Source organism: Clupea harengus, chromosome 11 (genome assembly GCF_900700415.2).
Source record: "Clupea harengus chromosome 11, Ch_v2.0.2, whole genome shotgun sequence".
NCBI classification, from domain to species: domain Eukaryota; kingdom Metazoa; phylum Chordata; class Actinopteri; order Clupeiformes; family Clupeidae; genus Clupea; species Clupea harengus.
The window spans coordinates 5907469-5927866 of NC_045162.1; the positions used below are offsets into that span (position 1 = coordinate 5907469).

The window sequence follows — 20398 nt, forward strand, 5'->3', positions numbered from 1 at the left end:
TTGTGACCCGGGTGGGAGGGATCGGCCACAATCTTACCTGCTCGCCTCAGCTATAACATGTCCTATATAAACAGACACTGTACACTGACACACAACAGCATGCATTTTAATGGTTACAATACCAGTTACATTTTCCATGTAGACCTACACAACTTTAATTCACATTTGAAATGAATTTAGTCACTTGTTCTGAACTGCTCTCTACCAGATGATGCTTAGAGTGCGTCCATACTAATGATTGAAATGTAATGATGTATTGACCACATTGATCTCTCTCTCTCTCGCTCTCTCTCGCTCTCTCTGCCCCCCTCTTCCCCTCTCTCTTTCTCTCTCTCTCTCTCTCTCGCACTCTCTGCCCCCCTCTTTCTCTCTCTCTCACTCTCTCTGCCCCCCTCTTCCTCCCTCTCTCTCTCTCTCTCTCACTCTCTCTGCCTCCCTCTCTCTCTCTCTCTCTCTCTCTCACTCTCTCTGCCCCCCTCTTCCTCCCTCTCTCTCTCTCTCTCTCACTCTCTCTGCCTCCCTCTCTCTCTCTCTCTCTCTCTCTCTCACTCACTCACTCGCTCTCTCTCTCTCTCTCTCTCTCTCTCTCTCTCTCTCTCTCTCTCTCTGTATATGAGAGAGATTTACACTGTTTGTGTGCATGCCTGCATGTGTATTTATTCTGTTTTAAAGCTTGTTCGTGGCTATGGGAGAGGCGTTGTCCAGAACACATGCCCGACCTCACTGTCAGCTGTGGGGGTCAGCTGTTCTTGTCCTCCACAGAAGGTTGGCTTAGATTTGTCCTCAACAGGACACCATACGTACACCTCAAGTGCCTTTGGCTCTCCATTGCTGTGTCGTCACGTCAGCTCACTGGCTTCTACTATGTGGAATCTATCTATACTCACAATATAGCTGTGCTATGAACCTAGCTATGATCAGGTAATAAGGGAATACAACCTTGTTTAAAAACATTGTTATAGGTCTTATAGCTACCACCCAGAGCTTGGCGACTGGACAACTGTGGCAACATTCTGGCCAACAGTTGAGTTTAGCCGCTTTGGGATTTCCCGTCATGTGCTGTCCTCCGCTGTAAGTTACAGGATATCTGAGTCATTGCATCACCAGTTCCCCATCCGTAATGGTGATGCAGTGATCCGTTTTATCTTGGCTGTGACTGAAGCAAGCCTGCACTCACAGGGGCAACTGTCGAATCTGAAATGTCATTATCATTGGAATAAAGGAAGCTAACAGTGTCTAATGCTAGTAGCAGATACTTGTCAGCAAAAACATCCTGGTTGCCTTCTCATAAAAAATCTGAGAGCCTAGTTTCCATTTTGAAAAGGATCTATACCCTCAATCAGTCTCAATAGCCCACACAAGGACTGTATGTCAGTGGGGTGTGTCTTCTCACAGCCTAGAGAATTTCATCCAATCAATATTCATGTCAGTATAATACATAGTAGTGGAACAGCAGCAATGGAGTAGTAATGTTAAATGGCATAAATTGCATAAAAAGTGATGGATGGTGGATAACGTGAATCCCAGGCCCACAGATTTAAGCTCCACGGACATTCAATGTCAGTGGCCCGGCACGAGGAGTAAATCAATGAGGGAGGGGATAATGGAGGCAGATGGCTTTTGGGGGAGGTGAGATGGACCTCCCCTACCCCTACCCCATCTCCTACCCCTACCCCTACCACTACCCCCAGCACCCCTACCCCCAGTCCCAGACCTCAGGCCTTATTGTGCCTTGTCATGGCCCCCGTGAGTCCTGAAATAGCCCCTTCTAGCCACAGCCAGACTGGTCACATGCGGTGACCGGGGCTGTTGCGGCCCCTTGCATCAGCCCGGAATGAGCCGCCTGGTCATTCATCATCGGCAGGCCATCGGGGGGAAGTGACTCTATTCCCCCGAGATAACAGGTGCTCCCAGGGGCAAAACATCACACGACCAGGCTTTGTTGTGTATGACAGAAGGGGAGGTAAAACCTAACCAAAAGCCTTTGTGACTATTTCCAACCAGTGCCTGTGCTGCAACTGATTGCAATGTTATCATAAAACCAAGTTGGGGGACACGTAATTCTGAGTGGTAGCCGTGGCAATCCAGACAACAAGGACACTTTTATTTAGAGCTGGACAGGGGGGGGGGGGTCAGAGGAACTTAATAAGCACAGAGGCGACAGTGGGAAGCAAGGAGAACAGAAGGACATTGCAGAGGGCTAAGCTAATTCCATTACAGCCGGCCGGACTTGCCCCCCTGTCTGAATGGGCTCTGAAATGACCTGCTGTTGTTGCAATGGCTGCTGCAAGCATGACACACCACCCGCCTCTGAGTCTGTGTGAGAGGAATTTGGAAAGAGAGAGCTGGGCAGCTGCTTTTAAAATGGCCACCATTGTTCATGATATTCATACACTCTGAGATAAAGGAAGGAAACAGGAATGAAAGGAGGTGAAGTCATCCATTGTTCACGGTCGTGTTTTTCACCCATCCCATCACATGCTTTCTCTCGCTTTATGTCTTTGCCTCAAATCTCAGGACAAACTCAAAATTGTATTTCTAAAGAGCAATTGTTGCACCTTTTGTGCACTACTCCCTGAGTCTTTCCTCATCTCTCTCCCTCTCTCGCTCTCTTTCTCATCCTTCTTTCCTCGTCTCCCTCCCTCTCTCTCTCTCTCTCTCTTTCTCATCCTCTTTCCTCATCTCTCTCCATCTCTCTTTCTCATCCTCTCTTTCCTCATCTCTTTCCTCATCTCTCTCTCTCTCTTTCTCATCCTCTCTCTCTCTCTCCCTCTCTCATCCTCTCTTGCTGTCTCCAGGAGAGTGTGAGTTCTGTATTGTATAAGCAAGCATCTGTGCGGGGCTCACTGCTGGATCGGTGCCATCTCTGCCACCAGGCCTCCCACGCTGCCTCTGACTGCCTGTTCTAAGAATACTTCAAAATCAAAGTCTTCCTGTAGGTGCCTCACTGACTACAGTTGAACAGTTATTTTCTCATTTTCTCTGTTCTTCCCATACGAACTGATTGCTCTGTGTTCTCATATTCATCCTGTGTTGAAATCAAGTGGTCCCTTCCTTTTGTTATCTCTTCCATTTGTGTTTTTGTACCTCTCTGAATCCTGAGGTGCTGCGCTGTCTTGTTGATCTTTTTCTTCTGTCTTTTCTATATGAAGTTCCACAACCCTCTTTGGCTTTATTATTGTAGAGCCACACACGTCACAGGTCATTACAGTACACCACAGCATCTGTGCCAATTAGTTTATTTGTCAGATAGTTCCTGTCAAATAATTCATCATTATGGTTGTGGCAGCAGCACAGCAATGAAATGTCACAATATACTGAAAATGAGTAGGCCTAATTAGAAACAAAAATACATATAGATAAGTGGCTTAACATATTTCTGGTCATATTAACCCAATATGGCTCTGATGTTGGGATTTAGTTGTGTGGAGAGACTGTGTTGGGGGGTGACTCATTGTCTTCCCTAGGGTATAATAAAGACATTACATCAGTCACGCAGTGAACAGTTATTTTCTCATTTTCTCTGTTCTTCCCATACGAACTGATTGCTCTGTGTTCTCATATTCATCCTGTGTTGAAATCAAGTGGTCCCTTCCTTTTGTTATCTCTTCCATTTGTGTTTTTGTACCTCTCTGAATCCTGAGGTGCTGCGCTGTCTTGTTGATCTTTTTCTTCAGCCAAAGGGGTTCCACAACCCTCTTTGGCTTTATTATTGTAGAGCCACACACGTCACAGGTCATTACAGTACACGCATGCACTCACTCTGTCCGCCTTGTGTTTCGTCACACTTTCTTGGGTTGCAAAAAGTACCTCTTTGTGCATTGCATTTACATAATTATCAGTAAATGTTATTCACGTTCCAATTCCATTTCCTACAGAAAGGGATGATGGCTTTGTCATGTTTGTACACCCTGTATTTATACCCAATTCATGTAATGGCATATTCCATGTGCACTAAGCTCTTGTCAATGACTAATGGGCTTTATAGTGACCTCACTGACCTACTCTGTGGAGGGAGTCTTTGTGGGGAAGACTTACAAAGGACTGTAGTTTTGATGGGCCTTTTGTACTTGTCTTGGACAATTAAAACCACACTGTGGTATCAACAGATTCCAATTGCAAAAATCATGTGGGTGATTAATGTACTGTACATGTAAAAAGGTTTGTGGTGCATGAAAAGTCTGAGACACAAACATGGGTTGTAGATCAGTGTCTGATGTCTCTCGTCTTCTTTCAGGTATGGTTAACTTTTTTAATTCATACTTTTTAATTTATATCAGAACTTAAAACTGAAAATAGTCTTGATGATTTTTTTCTGTTCTATCTTTGAATTATCTTAATGAACATCATTAATCTCAGTTAAGCCATCACTGTCTCATCATTCCACTCCTCCCCGGAAGACCATGAGTCACCCTCGTCATTGGAGTCGTCCAACTGTGTTGCTGCAACCTGCTCTCCCTCTCTTCCCAGCAGGGTGGTTATCTGGGAATGCCCTTCTTTCTCCATCCCGAATAAAGGCATGTTCGACAAGTGGGTGGATTTCTCATCACTTTCATTGGCTCCTTGATGGTCCTCGGCAGACCCCCAGGCTTGCTCGAACCTCAGGCTGTGACTGGTTTGAAAGGTGACACTCTGACATTGTTTCTGGTTAATCTCATTCGCGTCGGAGGTGGCTGCCATCTGTCGAGTAGAGCCCCAGAAGTCTTCCTCCATGTTACCACTGAAGAGACTGTGGAGGCTGTTGTCTTTCCCATTACTTTTAGGCGCCTCGTCCATTTTGTCACCTTGAAAGATGTCTACACACTCAGATGTTTGCTTGGCACAGGTCTCTGTCGGTAGCCAGTCATTTTCTTCCAAAGGATTGAGGGTTTCAGCGGCTTCTTGTGGGTCACCTGCACCTTGGCCTTTGGAGGAAGTGTTGAAACCCTCCCAGTCATCCCCCTGGGAATATCCTTGCTCTGTGACACACTCCGAGGGTCCCTGAAAGGCTCCGTGTGGAACATCACCAAATGCTTCAAATGTGGCGTAAGAGAGCTTTTCAGAGGCTTCTTCAAGAGCCGGATGTGCCATGGGTGGCTTGGCAAAGGCATTAGGAGATGAGCACGGGCTGGCATCGGGTGGCTTGGCAAAGGCATTAGGAGATGAGCACAGGCTGGCATCGGGTGGCTTGGCAAAGGCATTAGGAGATGAGCACGGGCTGGCATTGGGTGGCTTAGCAAAGGCATTAGGAGATGAGCACGGGCTGGCATTGGGTGACTCTTCCTCTGAGGAGTGGGATTCATCATCCTCACCATCATCGTCGGAGTTGGCAGGTTGGGGCTGGCTCTGCGATCTGCTGGTGGGCTCGCTGCTTAGGGAGAGATTGTCTGTGAGATCTGCGTGAGTCAGCATGGAGAGGGCCGTGCTGTCCACGCTGGCCTGAGTTGTTCCTCTCTCTGTAAAACTGTCCTCTGAGGGGTTGGCTTCAAATTCTTCTGCCTCGTGTGATGTACCGAAGATGTCTTGAGTTAGTGCAAGTGGCTCAACAAAGGCGGAAGACTGTGTTGTCTGGTCTTCAGGTTTTGGCAGGTCTTCAGTTGTCTCTTCCTGACTGTCAGTCGCCGTGGCAATTTCTCCATTTAAAAACGGTTCAGTTTGAGGGGGCACCCCTACCCCTACCGCACTCTCCACGGTCTCTTCTGGGAAGTCGTCCTCGTATAGAATGTTTGCTTGGGTGCTCTCAGGCTGCTCCTCAGGCATCACGTCTGCGTACTCCAGCCTCTCCTTATCCTCCCACGTGTCCTCAAAGTCTTGTAGTTCTTTATCTGCCTCTTTATAATCAGTCCTTGACTGATCTTCTGCCATTTCAGTTCTCTCCTCATCCAGCTTACTCGTTGTGTCAACAGTCAGGCTCTCGCTTTCCTCATCACCGTGGTCTTCTTGGAGAGCAGTGTAGTGGGTTTCTGAAGGAGCATCTCTCACCACATTGTGAAGGGGTTCACTGAGTGCCATCTTACCCATGGCCTCCACCTCTGGCTCCTCAGACAGGTCCTCCATGGTGTCAAACCTTTTGGACTTGGTGACGCCCCGGTGTCCTGTCCCTGCCTCCCGGTCGTCTTCGCTGTCGCTGGAATCGCTCACGCTCATGTGGGAGGCCTGGGTGTTCACGTCGGTGTCGTCACTTTCGTACCGGATGAGGGGTCGGGTGTCCGCGAGCGTGTTGTCCAGTCCGTAACTGTCCAGGTCCCCGGGGTCGGTTCTCCATGACATGGACACGTTTGGAGAGTCGTCCAGCTCCTCTCGCTCCTTCTCCTCTGAATCACTGTAGTCCTTCTTCTCCTCCATCTCCTCCCTCTCATTGTAGCCATCTTCATGTAGATCTGGGTGTTCTTCGCTATAGTGCGTTTGTTCCTGTTCATGATATGTAGGCAATGCATCTACTTCAAAATTCATGCTGGAATTGTGATATGGGATAGAGAGTACGTCCTCCTCCAAGTCTCTTTCTCTTGATAGGTATTGTTCTGTGCCTGCACATTTTTCTTCCATCATTTCCTCCATCATTTCACCAGTAAACATTATATCTTTCTCACCCTTAAACCCCCTCAGTTCCTCTTCAACCTTTTCCTCCGGTATCACACCATCTTTCTGTGAAAAGTCATTATCATAACCACCTTCACATACATTCTCTGTTTCCTGTTCCCTACATTTCAATGCATTTATTCTGTCACTTTCATCAACCATGTTCTCTGCTGACTGAGCCTGACTCATGTCCGTCTCTCCCTCTGAGTCAAAGAAGCCATTCTTTTCCTCTAGATCTGCCAAACCATTGCTTATCGTCTCAACATGATCCGTAGCTTCAATGGGCAGGTCGTTTATGTCTTTCTTCACATCAAGCTCACTGACTCTGTCCGATCCAGAAACATCCAGCCATTCCTCCGTCCTCTCGGTCTTCTCCACACCTGTCACTCGATCTGCCTCCGCCCTGACGAGTTTGTGTTCAAGCACAGGAGGCGACTGGATCCACTCAGAGAAATCATCTGTCTTGTCACCTTCCGGGTCACCTACTTCAACAGCATTCAGATCGGTTGCTTCTGATGTGCTGTGCGCGTCCGCTCTCTGTACACTGAAGTCCTGCAGCACACCACTGCCATAGACAGCCGATGTATAGTGAACCATCTCATCACACATAACGCTGTCTTCTGTAACAAGCATGTCAGAGGCTACCTGCTGATCTTCTGCCCCAGTCTTGTCCTCCCCCTTGAAGGACTCTTCTGTGAGTAGGGCGTTTGATGTGGCTGAGGCAGTAGAGAAAGCTGATGCATGTGTCACCTCCTCGTAAACTTCCTCAGGCCTGAAGTGATCCACAGAATCCTTTCCGTTCAGTGAGTCGTCTGTGGAGGGCATGGTCCAGTGTTCCGGCCCAGACACCTGCTCCCCTTGTGCAGCCTGAGAATGCTCAGGAGATGCAGGAGAAATGTAGTTTGGGACAGAGAGGGGTGTTGTGGATGTCAGCAGTGGTTTAGGCTGGAAACTTGATCTCATGGCTGTGGTGGAGGGTCTGCTTGTTTGACTAGAGAAGTGTGTTCTTTGAAGGGTTTGCTTCCGCTCTTGAAGGCTTGGGAATCCATCTGTAAATAACAAAGCAGTTTATGTTAGTGAACCGGTTTGTTTGACTGTGTTTAACTAGACATTCACTCTAGGAAACTAAAGATCAGCTAGACTGGCGGTTAGATTTCATAGATCTCTACACTTTGACCTCCAGCTCTACTTTACTAGTGATGATGCTCCGGATATCTGCCCATTTCCTGCCCACAATAAAACCTTGCAATCTATAACAGAAAAACCTCCAGAGCCAATCAAATGTCTCCTCCGAAATCAGCCAGACAGACCCTGGGACCCCGTTCCCAAAGGTCTTATCAGGATACCCATTCCTCAGGCTCCGGCACTTGCTGTAATGGAGCCCGTATTGATCATGATTTCCTGTGCTCTAGTTTATGTTACTGAGAGGCAGAGGGATTGGTCCACTGACCTATGGGGACTGAGATGGGCAGCTTGAGTTTCAAGGTTTAATGTGCAGTTAGCTTTGTATGCCTCCCTAACCCATTAGTCCATAATGAGGTTATGGGACTAGGTCTCCTCAGAGCCAGTCTGAAGTAAATTATTCAGCACGGTTAAGATGAATAGGGGCAGGAGGAAGCAGAGCCGATTTTTCCAACACGAGATTCAATTAAATGCTTTAAAAGATGTCTGGTGTGTTTAGCTAACATGTTTTGGAAAAAAAAAAAGATTTAAAAGGTTTTTTTTTTTTAATACCTGCGGAGGAGACGGATGTCTGGATGGTGTGTTTATTTCTGGACAGGTCGTTGACTCGGAGGCTCTCACCATCCAATAAAGTTCTGGAAAATACACAAAACAAATCAGACAGACATTCATTTTTGGAGTCTGTGGTCATTGCCAAAAGTAGATTACAAACTAAGATTAAATTAAGTTATTTTTTCTCCAAACAATTTGAATCTCAGTCATAACATAACAGAACAGAAGAGGAATTTCCCCGGTTGGAGACAGAAAGTCCAGCATGTAGTCAGATGCACAGTCTGAGAGCGGGTGAGGGGAGGGCTCTGCTTTTTGTTGCACTTGGACAAGAGGGTAAGCTGCACACTCTTGTTATGGAAATAGGGTGACACTTCTGTCATTGTCAGACCATCTGCAGCACGCAGGCCAAAGCAACTGCCTTTCTTTTATATGAGTTACCGTCTGCTTGGCCTTTCACTGAAATTCTCACACACAAACACACACATTGCCACATATACGCACACATTGCAACACATACACACACATTGCCACAAACACCCTTCTCTGCATACATACCCACACCTGCTGTCGGGTTCAAACAGCAGCAAGCAACACTTACAACTGATGCACAGATGTTGCATCCCCTTTCGGCACATTCCAACACATACACACACACGCACACACACACAGTGAAACGAACATACAGGCACAGACACTCCCATTCCAACACACCAACACACAGTCACACAGACATACAGGCAGACAAGCCTGCACAGTGTAGGATGAAATCTCATCAACGCAGTGATTTTAAGAAATTTTGCGTGAAATTTTGCATGAAATCTCCTTTTTTCCTTACAGAAGCGATACGAAACTAGGTAAACTGTTATCAGCACAGCTGAGACTGCAGGCTGAGCGAGACGGCGAGACTCGACTTCCATTTACCCCCCCCCCCCCCCCTCCCCCGTCACTCTAGACTCCCTGAGCTCTCGGGGTGGTGGTGTGGGCAGCAGATGCACCAGGGTCAATGCTGGAGTGGAGACTGCTGGAGGCAGGCACTGATCTAAAGTTACCCCTCGACCCGAAAGCTGAGACCCCCTCTTTCAAGGGCACCCACTATCGCTACGGCAACCCAGACTATTCCTCCCCAATCTTTCAGACCAATCTATCTTTCTGACAGCCTCTCAATGGAGCAGTGGAGAACTGCATGCGTGACAGAGTTGAGTAGCTCATCAATGGTAGGATAAAACTAAATAATGCTGTGTAGCAGGGATGGAAATTGAGAGTAACTAATTATCTTTTGTTTTGTGTTTCTGTTTGAGTGTAAAATTCACATGTTCACAAAGTTTTCTTTGATGCGCTGTTGAGAAAAGAAGTTGACATTGAAAGAGAAAATACAAGGAGAAAAAAAGGCACCTGTAAGTGGCAACCTCCAGCCCCAAAGACATCTTCAGCTGCAGCAGGGTCTGGCTCTCAATGATGAGGTCATCAATCTGCACCCCGAGCCTTGCCTTCTCCTCCTCCAGATCCTCCACAATGGTCTGAGACACACAGGCCAAATGGCAAAGTTAAGGTTAACCCATGTAGACCAGCATGAAATGGAAAGTGATTCAGCTCTGTGATTCAGTGTTGCTGAGGACGACCCACAGTGCTTATCTTTGACTGACCTCACACAGACCTGAGATCAGTTCTAAAAGCCATGTCTATATTGGCTCTGCTGAGCGACTTTTCATTCAGCAAATATGATTGCCAACTTTTTCAACCGAAGGCGAAAGTCACACTGAGAGTTTCATGGACATAACATCACTTCTCACTCTGATTACGACCATGTCAGCCGGTCAATTTTAATAAGCAAAACTTGAAAAAAATTAAAACGTTAAATACAATTGAATGGCAATGGAGTGAAATTATTACACATTTTTTGTCACCGAGTGAGATTCTGCTTTGACTGTCACTGTTGTCTTCTACCCCACACAACCCCTCCTGACCTGAAGTGAACTCAGCAAGGCAAGTACAGCCTGCTCCCACCGGCAGCCAGCTGTTAGCTCTCAGCAGATCGCTGGCTTCATACACACATTCTCAATTTGATTGGGATTTTTAATCAACAATCTAATACATCATTATATTACATTATGGTACATTATTTAATCTTTTGAAATCAACAGACATACATACAATACATTATAATAATTATGACAATGAAGACAAGTATAAACAAATGTATCACTATTATTAAGAAAGGCAAAGCTTCAAAGGCATGTTCATTTGGCATTACAGGGATGTTCACTTGTTCATTACAGGGATGTTCAATCTGCATTCTTTCGTTATGTGACTTGGTGAGTCTTGGAAATGTTTTTAGACTCAAGAGGTTATTCTGGGTCTCATTCATCACCGATTTCTTTGCACACTGGCAGGAAATCCTGTCATCATTGCATGCAGTGTGGTTTCTCAAAAGAATGTTTTGAACCATTCCCCCATGATGATATGATTATGTTTACAATGGGACCTTGTAATCATTCGCGTGAATTCACGAATATTCTTTTTTTTAATTGAAAGACTACTTGATGGATTGCTCTTGTTCTAACTGGCCAATGCCTGTAACTATTCAGCCCACATGCACATGTAGTTACTCATCATCAGTGAGAGAGACAGTCTAGAGTCAGAAAAATAAACCTTTTAAGGCACTATCCCATTATTTAATCTAGATTTCAATATCAAACTAAGTGAATCCTTAAAGCCTAGGTTTGTGTATCTTAAAATAGTCCCATTATTTTCTGTGTTTTGTTACCATGACATGTTCTTGACATGCCTTAAACTGTACACTTATTTGAGATTTGAGCGTCTAGAGTTTGCATACAGGCTATCTTTATCACTGATCCAACATTCAATTTGTATCCTTCCTGAAACACGAGTGACGTTTGGAACACGTTTGATGCTCCCCCTCACCTGGAGTTGACCGATCTCCTGGGTCTGTCTGTCCTTCTGATGGCTCCCTCTCCTCTCCAGCGCCTCCTTCTTGGCGCGGGCCGAGTCCAGGTCCTTGGCCAGGCTCTGGAGCTTCATCTGGTTCTCCTTCTTCTCCTGTGAGACCTGGCCCATGCGGGCCTTAGCCTGGCCCAGGGACTCCTCCATACGCTCCACCTGCCTCTGGTATGTCTCCGTCGCCTCGCTCCACGCCTGGGCCGCCTTCTGCGAGCACTCCAGGCCCAGGTCGTGAACGACGCTCTGGATGTGGATGTGCGTGTGGCCCTGTGGTGCCATCTGCGCGGGCCTGGCCTGGCTCAGCGACTCCTTCAGGGCCGAGACGTCGTCCCGGTGGACCTGCGACTGGAAGAGCAGCTCGTTCTCCAGCTGGCCCGCCGAGTCCCTCAGCCAGATCTGCGCCCGCCGCTCCTCCTCCAGCTCCTTCCTGCTCTCGGCCAGCCTGCCCTGGGCGTCCGCGCGGGCGGCCGCCATCCTCTGCCTCTGCTGCTCCACCCTCTGGAACTCCTCGCACAGGTTCCCCATCTCCACCTCCACCTTGTCCTTCTCCCTCCAGGCCCACTCCAGCTCCTTCCTGGCCTCGTGCAGCGCCCCGTCCAGGGCTCTCCTCCCCTGCGTCTGCGCCTCCCTGCTCCTGCTCAGCGTCTGTATCTCCTCGCGCAGGATCTGGTTCTCCTCCTCCAGGTTCTTGACCCGGCCCAGGTAGGACTCGAGCCGTCGGTTCAGGTCCAGCATCTGGTGCTTCTCCTGGCCCAGACAGGTGTAGCTTTGGGACAGGCGGATGGCGGGGATCTCCATGGTGTTTGGTTCAAAGGTGGTGCCGTCCGACAGAAGAGATGTAGAAAGCTGAGTGAGAAAGAGAGAGAGAGAGAGAGAGAGAGAGCACCAGTCAACCTCCTCTCAGTGTGCGAATCTGTCTGTCTTTCAGCAGGATGGTGGTGAGAGGGTCAGATCATGCCAAGAGGTTGAGTGCCCCAGCCAGAGTGACCCATAGTGAGACACTCCTTTCGCTCTAGAATGGAGTGAAAGGGGAGGGGAAGTGGGGGGGGTTAGAAGGCGGGGGAAGGGGGCCCTGGGGGATGGAGATGGAGAGCATGGGAGGGCGGGGCAGGATAAAGGAAGAGGGCAGTGCAGTGATGTCATTGTGGAGTTAACTCTCCCAGTGCTGCTGGGATACCCTCGGTGCTCTTTAATGCAGCATTCTCATAGTTTTTAAGGATGGCAATACTAGTTATCATTCTCGATTGCTAGTTTCTTTAACTCACTTACTTTGCTTTGTGTGGTATTTTCTCCACGTAGTTGCTGTTCACTGTTTAGATTTGGCATGGGAGATGTAACATGCAGTGCAATACAAGAAATGTTAAATATCAAACACAGCACGCCACCTTATGGATGCTTTGAGGTATTTTCCTGATTTCTAAAGATTCATGATTCATGATCATTCTGATCACATTCAAACCAACTTGAAACATGAATCAATAAAGGGACCACATACTATGATGCAAGGATTAAATACATACCCAAGCTAATAATACTAATTATGAGTCATCATAAAAGAACAATGTCTTAATTTGTCTTCACTTAACGTGCAAACACACATTGTCACATGAAGTCTGTATGTCTCTGTGTTCTCTGCTCCCTCTTGTGTTGAGTTTCTGAATTACAGAAGGAACTGGTGTCTACTGTCTTACTTTCTTCTCAGGAAGTGGAATAGAATCGTTCTCTGTAAATAGCCAAAGAAAGAGAACAGAAATTAGCACATGTATTAATTCCATATATTTCATCAACCTCATTCAACATCAACATAATGTATTATGTACATTTGGATATCCAGAATGGTTTGAGGGGACTGAGGATAATTGTGTTTTGAATCCTAACGTTTACAAGAGTACTATTCCATATAGTAAAACCAGAATCGTATACGTTTACATTTAAATGTCAGGGGATCGGGTTCAACAGTAGAAAGGAAGGGGGTGGGGAATGTCCAATATGTCTTAAGGTATTTGTGTAACACAATGACATGTGTTGTGTTATTTTTTTTTTCATTGCCATTAGTGTGAGCTGTGACTTCCTCTACATGACATGGCCACTAAGCTCCAGATGAATGTACTGTACTTTTATTTCAGTTTTTATTCCCAATAGAAGTTTTTAGCATTCTGCAGGTATGAAAAAGGGTAAGTCCATTTATCAGTGCAATGTAAGGAAATCACACATATAATGGTAGAGATAATGAACCATTTCACAAAACAATCTTATGTCAAAGAAAGAAGAAGCGAAACATTCACTTGTTGTGACATTAGGAGCTTTACAAACATCCCCTGACGCAAGCAGGCATCATTCCGGCATGAACCTCCAGCGTTCACTGGGTCTAAGTGAAATGTGCCATCCTGTCGTCCGTGACTCTTCGGCCTGTGAAGATCTAGAATGGATGAAGAGGTTTGCTACTCCAGCGTGTCTTTCATTAAATCTGAAGAATCAAAGACAAGAGGTTGGTCTTCTTCATTCAGCTTTCCTATTTTCCATTAGGTTTCGCACAAGTGTTTTTACTTGTAATAAATATATATGCATAATATGTCTGTAGATGAATCCAAAGGGGTGTGTGAGAGAGTGAGGGAGAGAGACAGGTTCTATTATTGTTCTATTAATAAACTACTGTTGACATCATTTCATTGGATTCAGTAATAAATTAGACCAGTAGACTTCAGACTGTCACATCTTTAAACAGTTTAGTTTTTTATCAACGCCAGTGGGGGGTGAAGAGGAAGATGAGTTCAGATCTAGGCTTGCTATGATTGGGTCTCCTATAGGAGCCGCAATAAAGCAAACTACTGTGAAATCTCTATACGGTTACAAAACAGTTGTGGTCACATTAATATGTTTCTGGGGGATACCATGAGATGGGTATAGTATTTCATAACAGACTTGTAACATAACTGTACAGGGCATGGATTTCTAAGTGTAGGTCTGACCAGCCATTGATAATGCAATCAATTTTAAGACTGGACAGACTAAGGCCACCTAAACTGCCTGCCACTATTTATTTATTTATTTATTTATTTATTTATTTAAGCCTCGGAAAACCCACTATAAGAATGAACTGTGGGGAAACTGTAGGATAATGTAAATAATATGTATACATGTCAACATACACATACTATGTTAAAACTGAACTTATCTGTTTTCCACTACACATTTCATTTTATATCTGAAGAGAAACAAGATGCAGAAGAAACCGTGTACTCGGAAGTAAAGAGGACAGAAGCGCACCGAGGACTCAGTCCCAGCCCAGCAGCAGGTAGGTGACACCGCAGATGGCTCTCTGAGGAAGTGGGAGCACGTAGCTTTCTGTGTTGCTTATTATGGAAGCATCTATTAACAACCTGGAAGAAATTTAAGTGTCCCTCTACACGGGGTTCAGGCACTGGGCTCTGTGAATCGCCTTGAGACAATTTTATTGTTTTGGCGCTATGTAAATAAAATTGAATTGAGTCGAATTTGTGTGTGGATAATGTACATGACTCTGTGTAGCCCTCAATGGGCCATAATAACTGGCCAGTTGTTTGGTGTCCACAGCAGATGCCAAGCCTCTGCCTGGCCCTCACCGATACCACAGTGCTGTGGTGGCCCTCACCGATACCGCAGTGCCTCTGCCTGGCCCTCACCGATACCGCAGTGTTGTGGTGGCCCTTGGGCTGCTGACTGCTCTCCTCCTCTCACTCCTAGTGGCAATGCTTGTTTACTGTGAGTACTCATGTCCGCATCAGTGTGGCCTACAAAATGAACAAAATGTGTCAGTGTAACTACATTGTCCATCTCGTTGTTGTCTTTCTCTCCTCAGATAGGATCCATGTGTATGAATCTAACGCACTCCTGGAGAGGGAGTTGCATCAGCTCAAAGGCAAACACACCTCCTTACTGACTGAGTTCACACTTGTCAAGACCCACAATGCCAACCTGAGCAGCTCCAATGAAATGTCACAGGCTCGTTATGAAAACGCAAGCGCTGCAAACCAGCATCTGCTTTCAGCAATGGCTCGACTGCAGCAGGTGAAGACGACACTGATGATGGAACGAGACCATCTCAACCAGACACTTGAAGTGATTTTCCAGTTCAGTGATTTTGCAGTTGGCCATTTCTGTCCAGTCACAACACAAGGTATACAGAAATTAAGCCGTCTTCAATTACACACCTCTCTAATATGGTGTGATCTATTCCTGCAACTTTTCTTTGTCCCTTTAACCACAGAAAGGAAGTGTAGTGGATATTGCAAAGAAGGATGGGAATACTATAAATCAAGCTGTTACCACTTCATCTACATCATAGATTGGTACTACTGGAAATCATGGGAGGAGAGTAAAGCTGATTGTGCTAAGATGGGGGCTCATCTGGTGACCATAGACAGCAGAGGAACAGGTAAGACAGAAAAGAGAAGTTATTCTATAAATAGAATATTTAAAGAAATGAATTCATAGAAATTTTAACATGTGCTCATAAAGATGTACAATTCCTTAGTAGCAACAAAATGTATTTTGAATATTGATGTGTTTTACCCTCCACTTCTGTCATTGATTTCATATGTCGTCCTATTGATTAGGGCTTCATCAATAATCACACAACGTATTTCTATGACGGCTATGGATACTGGATTGGATTGAGCAAAATTGAAGGCAAATGGCAGTGGGTGAATGGCAGTGAACTCACTAGAGGGTAAGTCATAAATTAGAGAGATACAGTGAACTCACTATTGGGTAAGTCATAAATTAAAGAGATTCAGTGCGCTGTAAGTCATAAATTAGAGAGATACAGTGAACTCACTATTGGGTAAGTCATAAGGCAGTGAGATACAGTGAACTCAATAGAGGGTAAGTCATACATTAGAGAGATACGGTGCGCTGTAAGTCATAAGGCAGAGATACAGTGAACACACTAGAGGGTACGTCATAAGGCAGTGAGAGCGCTGTAAGTCATAAGGCAGGTCGATACAGGCCAGAAGTGCGTGTTGCTTACTCAGACTTTGAAATAGCAACAATAAATGAGACCCCACAGACCTGTCTATAACTTTTACAATGTATTTTAATCGATTCTTTATTCTTTCAGATACTGGATTAGTACGGGGTATAATGATTGTGTGGTAGCAATGCCCAGCACTGACCACTTCAAGGCCTGGAAGGACATGCCGTGTGGTAAAAAAAAACAGATGGATCTGTGAGATGGAGGCGGCCATATGGCCTGACTGAAAACACTGACTGAGATGTTGCTGTTGCTTAGGATTTTAAACACTTACAAAGATAATGTGCAGTGAATTTTCTTTGTGTGTAATTCTATTATCAACCTTTAATATGTAAGCTGAGTACCACACCCACTTTGTAATACAGATGCAAGTTCGACAGATCAAAATAAAAATCAATCCATTGCAAGAGCAAGATGGTACCTCATTGTGCTTTAAAGTTCCCATTACACTGTTGGATTGCAGCTCTTTAGCAAAACTTCCAAACCCTATCTAACATATTAAAACAGTCACACAGTATGAAGAGTAGACATTATGATTTTACTTAAGGCCACAGCTCAGATAAGCCATCATGTTCAACAATATCTCCTTCAACAAATGTCAAGTAGCCTCTGAAAAGGCACCATTTATATTCTGCACTAGGATTCATTTTACAAGTATACTCAATTAGGACTATCAGGAAGTGGACTACTTCCTATGAATAACTTTCCCTGGACCAGAGAAAAACAGTTTGCTTTCCTAAGTTAGCCTGACAATAAGGACTCAAATTCATAATTTTCTTAGAAATTCATCCATAGGAGTAAGGCAGTTTCTCAAAGACACGAATGTGGTGTGGAGGCCTTTATCAGACCACTAACTCCATGTGTTACACTTAGTTTACAGGAGTAAGTAGTTTATAACATCTTAATACCTGGGACCTAAGTAGGACATATACTGACAGTCTGCCTGACAAGGGGATTAAAGTTGAATTATTGTAAGATATTTTTCAAGTAATCATTCACCAAATCATACCTAGCAACACTACAGTGAGAACAGTCCAGTCATCTGTACAAAATATGAGAGATAGTCCATTAAATAGTCCATGACTGACACCTTCCCCTCTCCACCATAAAAGGCCTTGATGGAAGCCATTGATTGGCACACAGTCAACCCAAATCCATCTGTAAAAGCACAGTGGCAAGAGTAAGAGCTATTAATCAGAGCTATTGATCAGAGATCAGCTGTTAATCAAAGCTATTGATTAGAGATCAGCAGTCACTCGCAAGTTGGGCCATCTTTCCTCTTCCCCTTTTTTCTTTTTTTCGTCGTAGTGGAGTCGCCATCAGTTAACCCATTTTCATTCTCTTTACACGCTTTCCTTTTCTTGGCTTTGCTCTTTCCGGCCGTCCTCTCCTCTCCTTCCGTGACACCTGGCACCTCCTCTGCGGGCTCCTCATTCTGCGTCTGTTCCTCGTGGAGTGTGGGAATATCCTCTTTACTCTTTGAGGACAACTTCTTCTTCTTTGTCTTTGTCTTTTTGGGGCCCACATCTACGAGTTCCTGCTGATGTACAGGACATTCTTCCTTTGCTTCTGCTGTGACCTCACAGTCTTCTTCACACCCATGTATTGTGTCTGTATGATGTCCACTTGCTACAGAGGCTACACCATTTGCTACCCCTGATAAGCTCTTCTTTGAGCGCTTTTTCTTTGAAGTCTTTTGAAAGTCAACATCTGTGGCTGCAGACTGATCGGCTATAGGCTCTTCCGCTGTCACAATGGTGACGTCGTCTTTGAAGTCCTCCCCGTTTGTTTCCTCCGTTTCCTGGTTACGTGAGCGTTTCTTCTTCTTCTTCTTCTTCTTCTTTGACTCGGCGTCGTCGGCCTGCTGGTCTTCCAGAGGAGCTTCCCCTGCATCTGTGTCCGTTTGCTCCGCGGAACTCTTCTTTTTTTTCCTCTTCTGCTTTCTGCCTTCATCAGGGATGTCAGGAATCTCTAGGACGACAACACTGTCTTGGATTTCTTCCGCCTCGCTTCTCTTTTTCTTCTCCTTCTTGGGCTTGGTCTTTTTAGGGGCGCCGTCTTCATTGCTCGAGCTCTGGGTAGCTGGGAGGGTAGGAGGCTCGGTGCAAGGGGCCACTGCTGTTGCCTTCTTGCCGTACTTAGCCATAAACTCCTGCTCTTGCTGCTCCAGTCTGGCCAGTTTGGCGTTCATGGTTAGGCCGTGTCTGGCTCCCCTGTGGAAAATGGTGGAGATGTGATCAAAAGCACATGCCTGGCCTTAGAACTAACATCCTGCTTCTTATTTCAGAGTAATCTAGTACACTGTGCATCTGTGACAAAATGGAGTAGGCCTACATCGCTAATGGTTTTATTTTCACATGGCCCAACACTCTTCTGGAAAGATGTGTCTCCATGGCAACTCCCCTCACTCTTTTTCAGGTCAACAATTAACAAACTGACCTTACTTGTAGAATAACAACAACAACTTTAAAGCAGTTTAGTCAGTAGGAATACAACCACACAGTGGCTGAACCTTACTTGTGAGCGGTCCTTCCTCCACATACTTTCAGCAGTTCAGCATCAGTTAAGCTATGGAACGAAAGAGAAACATCACGTGAGAATGACTGCACGGTTGTTGCCAAGTGAAATATCAAGCACTCTGAGCAATCCCACTGATGCTGTCCCAGACTCCATGTCTTACTGGGCGGCAGAGGAGAGGTCAAGTTTGCGGTCATCATCATCATCCTCAGAGTCACTGCTGTCATCTGAACTTGATGCTCTCTGCTCAGGCTGCTCTTCTCCACTCAAAAGAGTAGCTGACTACAAGAAAAAAAGAACAATATCAATACGTTTGTAGGCGCCCAATGAGTGAATACCAGTACACTGACAGTACATAACAGCACACAAATACACACTTATCAAAGTTTCACTTTAAAAATCCTATCTACGATGTGGTTCACTTAAGTAATCCTATCTACGATGTGGTTTAAACTGCACCTTGCTTGGCAGCAACAAGAAACAAAGTTGATAATGATATATCAAGTCATAAACTTCACACCAAAAGTAAATCGATCAAGTGGATGTGTTTCTCAGTCTTCAACCATCTCCTTAGAAGCCCAGTCCACCACCAGTGTTGCTGTACCTTCACGAAGCGTCCGTACGCCATGTCTTTGGACAGCATCGCCTTGAGGGGCCGCTTGTTGGAGATCATACCCTTCTCCTCTTCATCATCGTTCACTTTCTTCACTGTAATCCCATCCTGACCCACATTCCAAATAAAACACAAAGCAAATAAAATTACAAATGAAAGATAGTACAACCATTTCAAAATCACGACAGAGTAAAAAGTGGACATGCAAAGTGATAAGTTGAAGTTCAGAGGTAGGTATAAGGTGCAATCTGGATAAAAATCCATACCTGTCCAGATTCAACAGACAAATTTGAGGAAGCCTTATTGAAGACATGGTCCCACCATTTGAAGGTAAACTGTTCACCTAGATTGTGGCCAACCTGTAAAGATTGAGGTTAGAAGTTTAGAAGTTAGAAGGTTAGAAGTGACAGAGGTTTGATTACCAAATGGTTTTAAACCACGTGAGTTACAAGGTCTAACTAAATTCTTATTCTTTAAAAATGTTTAATCTAGTGAGCGTTCCAGATTTCGATCCTGAAGTTTACAGCATTTACAACATTCAAATGTCAAGGCGGTAATACAAACCCCTCCTTTGCCGCATTTCACTTTGACTTTGATGGGTTCAGACATTCCATCTTCGTGGCGTCCCAAACCTTTCCCTACAAGGAAAATAAGAAATTGTTACCTCCTGTGGAAGAGATCAGTTGAGATAACATGTGTTTTAGCTGTAGGGTATGCTAGCCGGTGCTACCTGGTTGCCAACCATGGCGAAGCATTTGCTGCTCTGCAAACGTGCGCACACGACTTTTCTCCGATATTGCCTCTGCCATGCTTTAAAACTCCTCGGTTTAACAATTAATAAATAGTCAAATAACAGACTCAAATCCAGAACCTGTCACTCTAATGTTAATCCATGGTCCATGTGTGACCCAAGCCGCTTCAGTCAAGGCACGAGTTTGTTACGGAGCAGACATGACACCGGATGTGTATGCTATTTTCAATGTGTCGTCATCGCGACAAGTCCCTCC

The 20398-nt window shown here is 45.3% G+C and overlaps 3 protein-coding genes across 3 annotated transcripts; 1 reads left to right on the plus strand and 2 right to left on the minus strand.

The window, feature by feature from the left end:
- Positions 1–3691: 3691 nt before the first annotated feature.
- Positions 3692–12635, minus strand: nes (nestin). Its single transcript, XM_012817884.3, has 4 exons — positions 11215–12635; positions 9685–9809; positions 8293–8375; positions 3692–7607 (listed from the first exon to the last, which is right to left on the minus strand). Exons 1-4 carry the CDS (start codon positions 12046–12048, stop codon positions 4360–4362), a joined length of 4290 nt encoding a protein of 1429 aa, XP_012673338.2. The 5' UTR covers positions 12049–12635; the 3' UTR covers positions 3692–4359.
- A 471-nt stretch (positions 12636–13106) lies between these two features.
- Positions 13107–15859, plus strand: LOC116222358. The gene is made up of 6 exons (XM_042709162.1): positions 13107–13738; positions 14462–14545; positions 14824–14991; positions 15089–15406; positions 15497–15664; positions 15846–15859. The coding sequence occupies exons 1-6, from the start codon at positions 13675–13677 to the stop codon at positions 15857–15859; spliced, it is 816 nt and encodes a 271-aa protein (XP_042565096.1). The 5' UTR covers positions 13107–13674.
- A 921-nt stretch (positions 15860–16780) lies between these two features.
- gpatch4 (G patch domain containing 4) lies at positions 16781–20368 on the minus strand. The gene is made up of 7 exons (XM_012818179.3): positions 20122–20368; positions 19956–20029; positions 19658–19750; positions 19383–19499; positions 18942–19060; positions 18779–18829; positions 16781–18474 (listed from the first exon to the last, which is right to left on the minus strand). Exons 1-7 carry the CDS (start codon positions 20198–20200, stop codon positions 17514–17516), a joined length of 1494 nt encoding a protein of 497 aa, XP_012673633.2. The 5' UTR covers positions 20201–20368; the 3' UTR covers positions 16781–17513.
- Between the last annotated feature and the right edge of the window lie 30 nt (positions 20369–20398).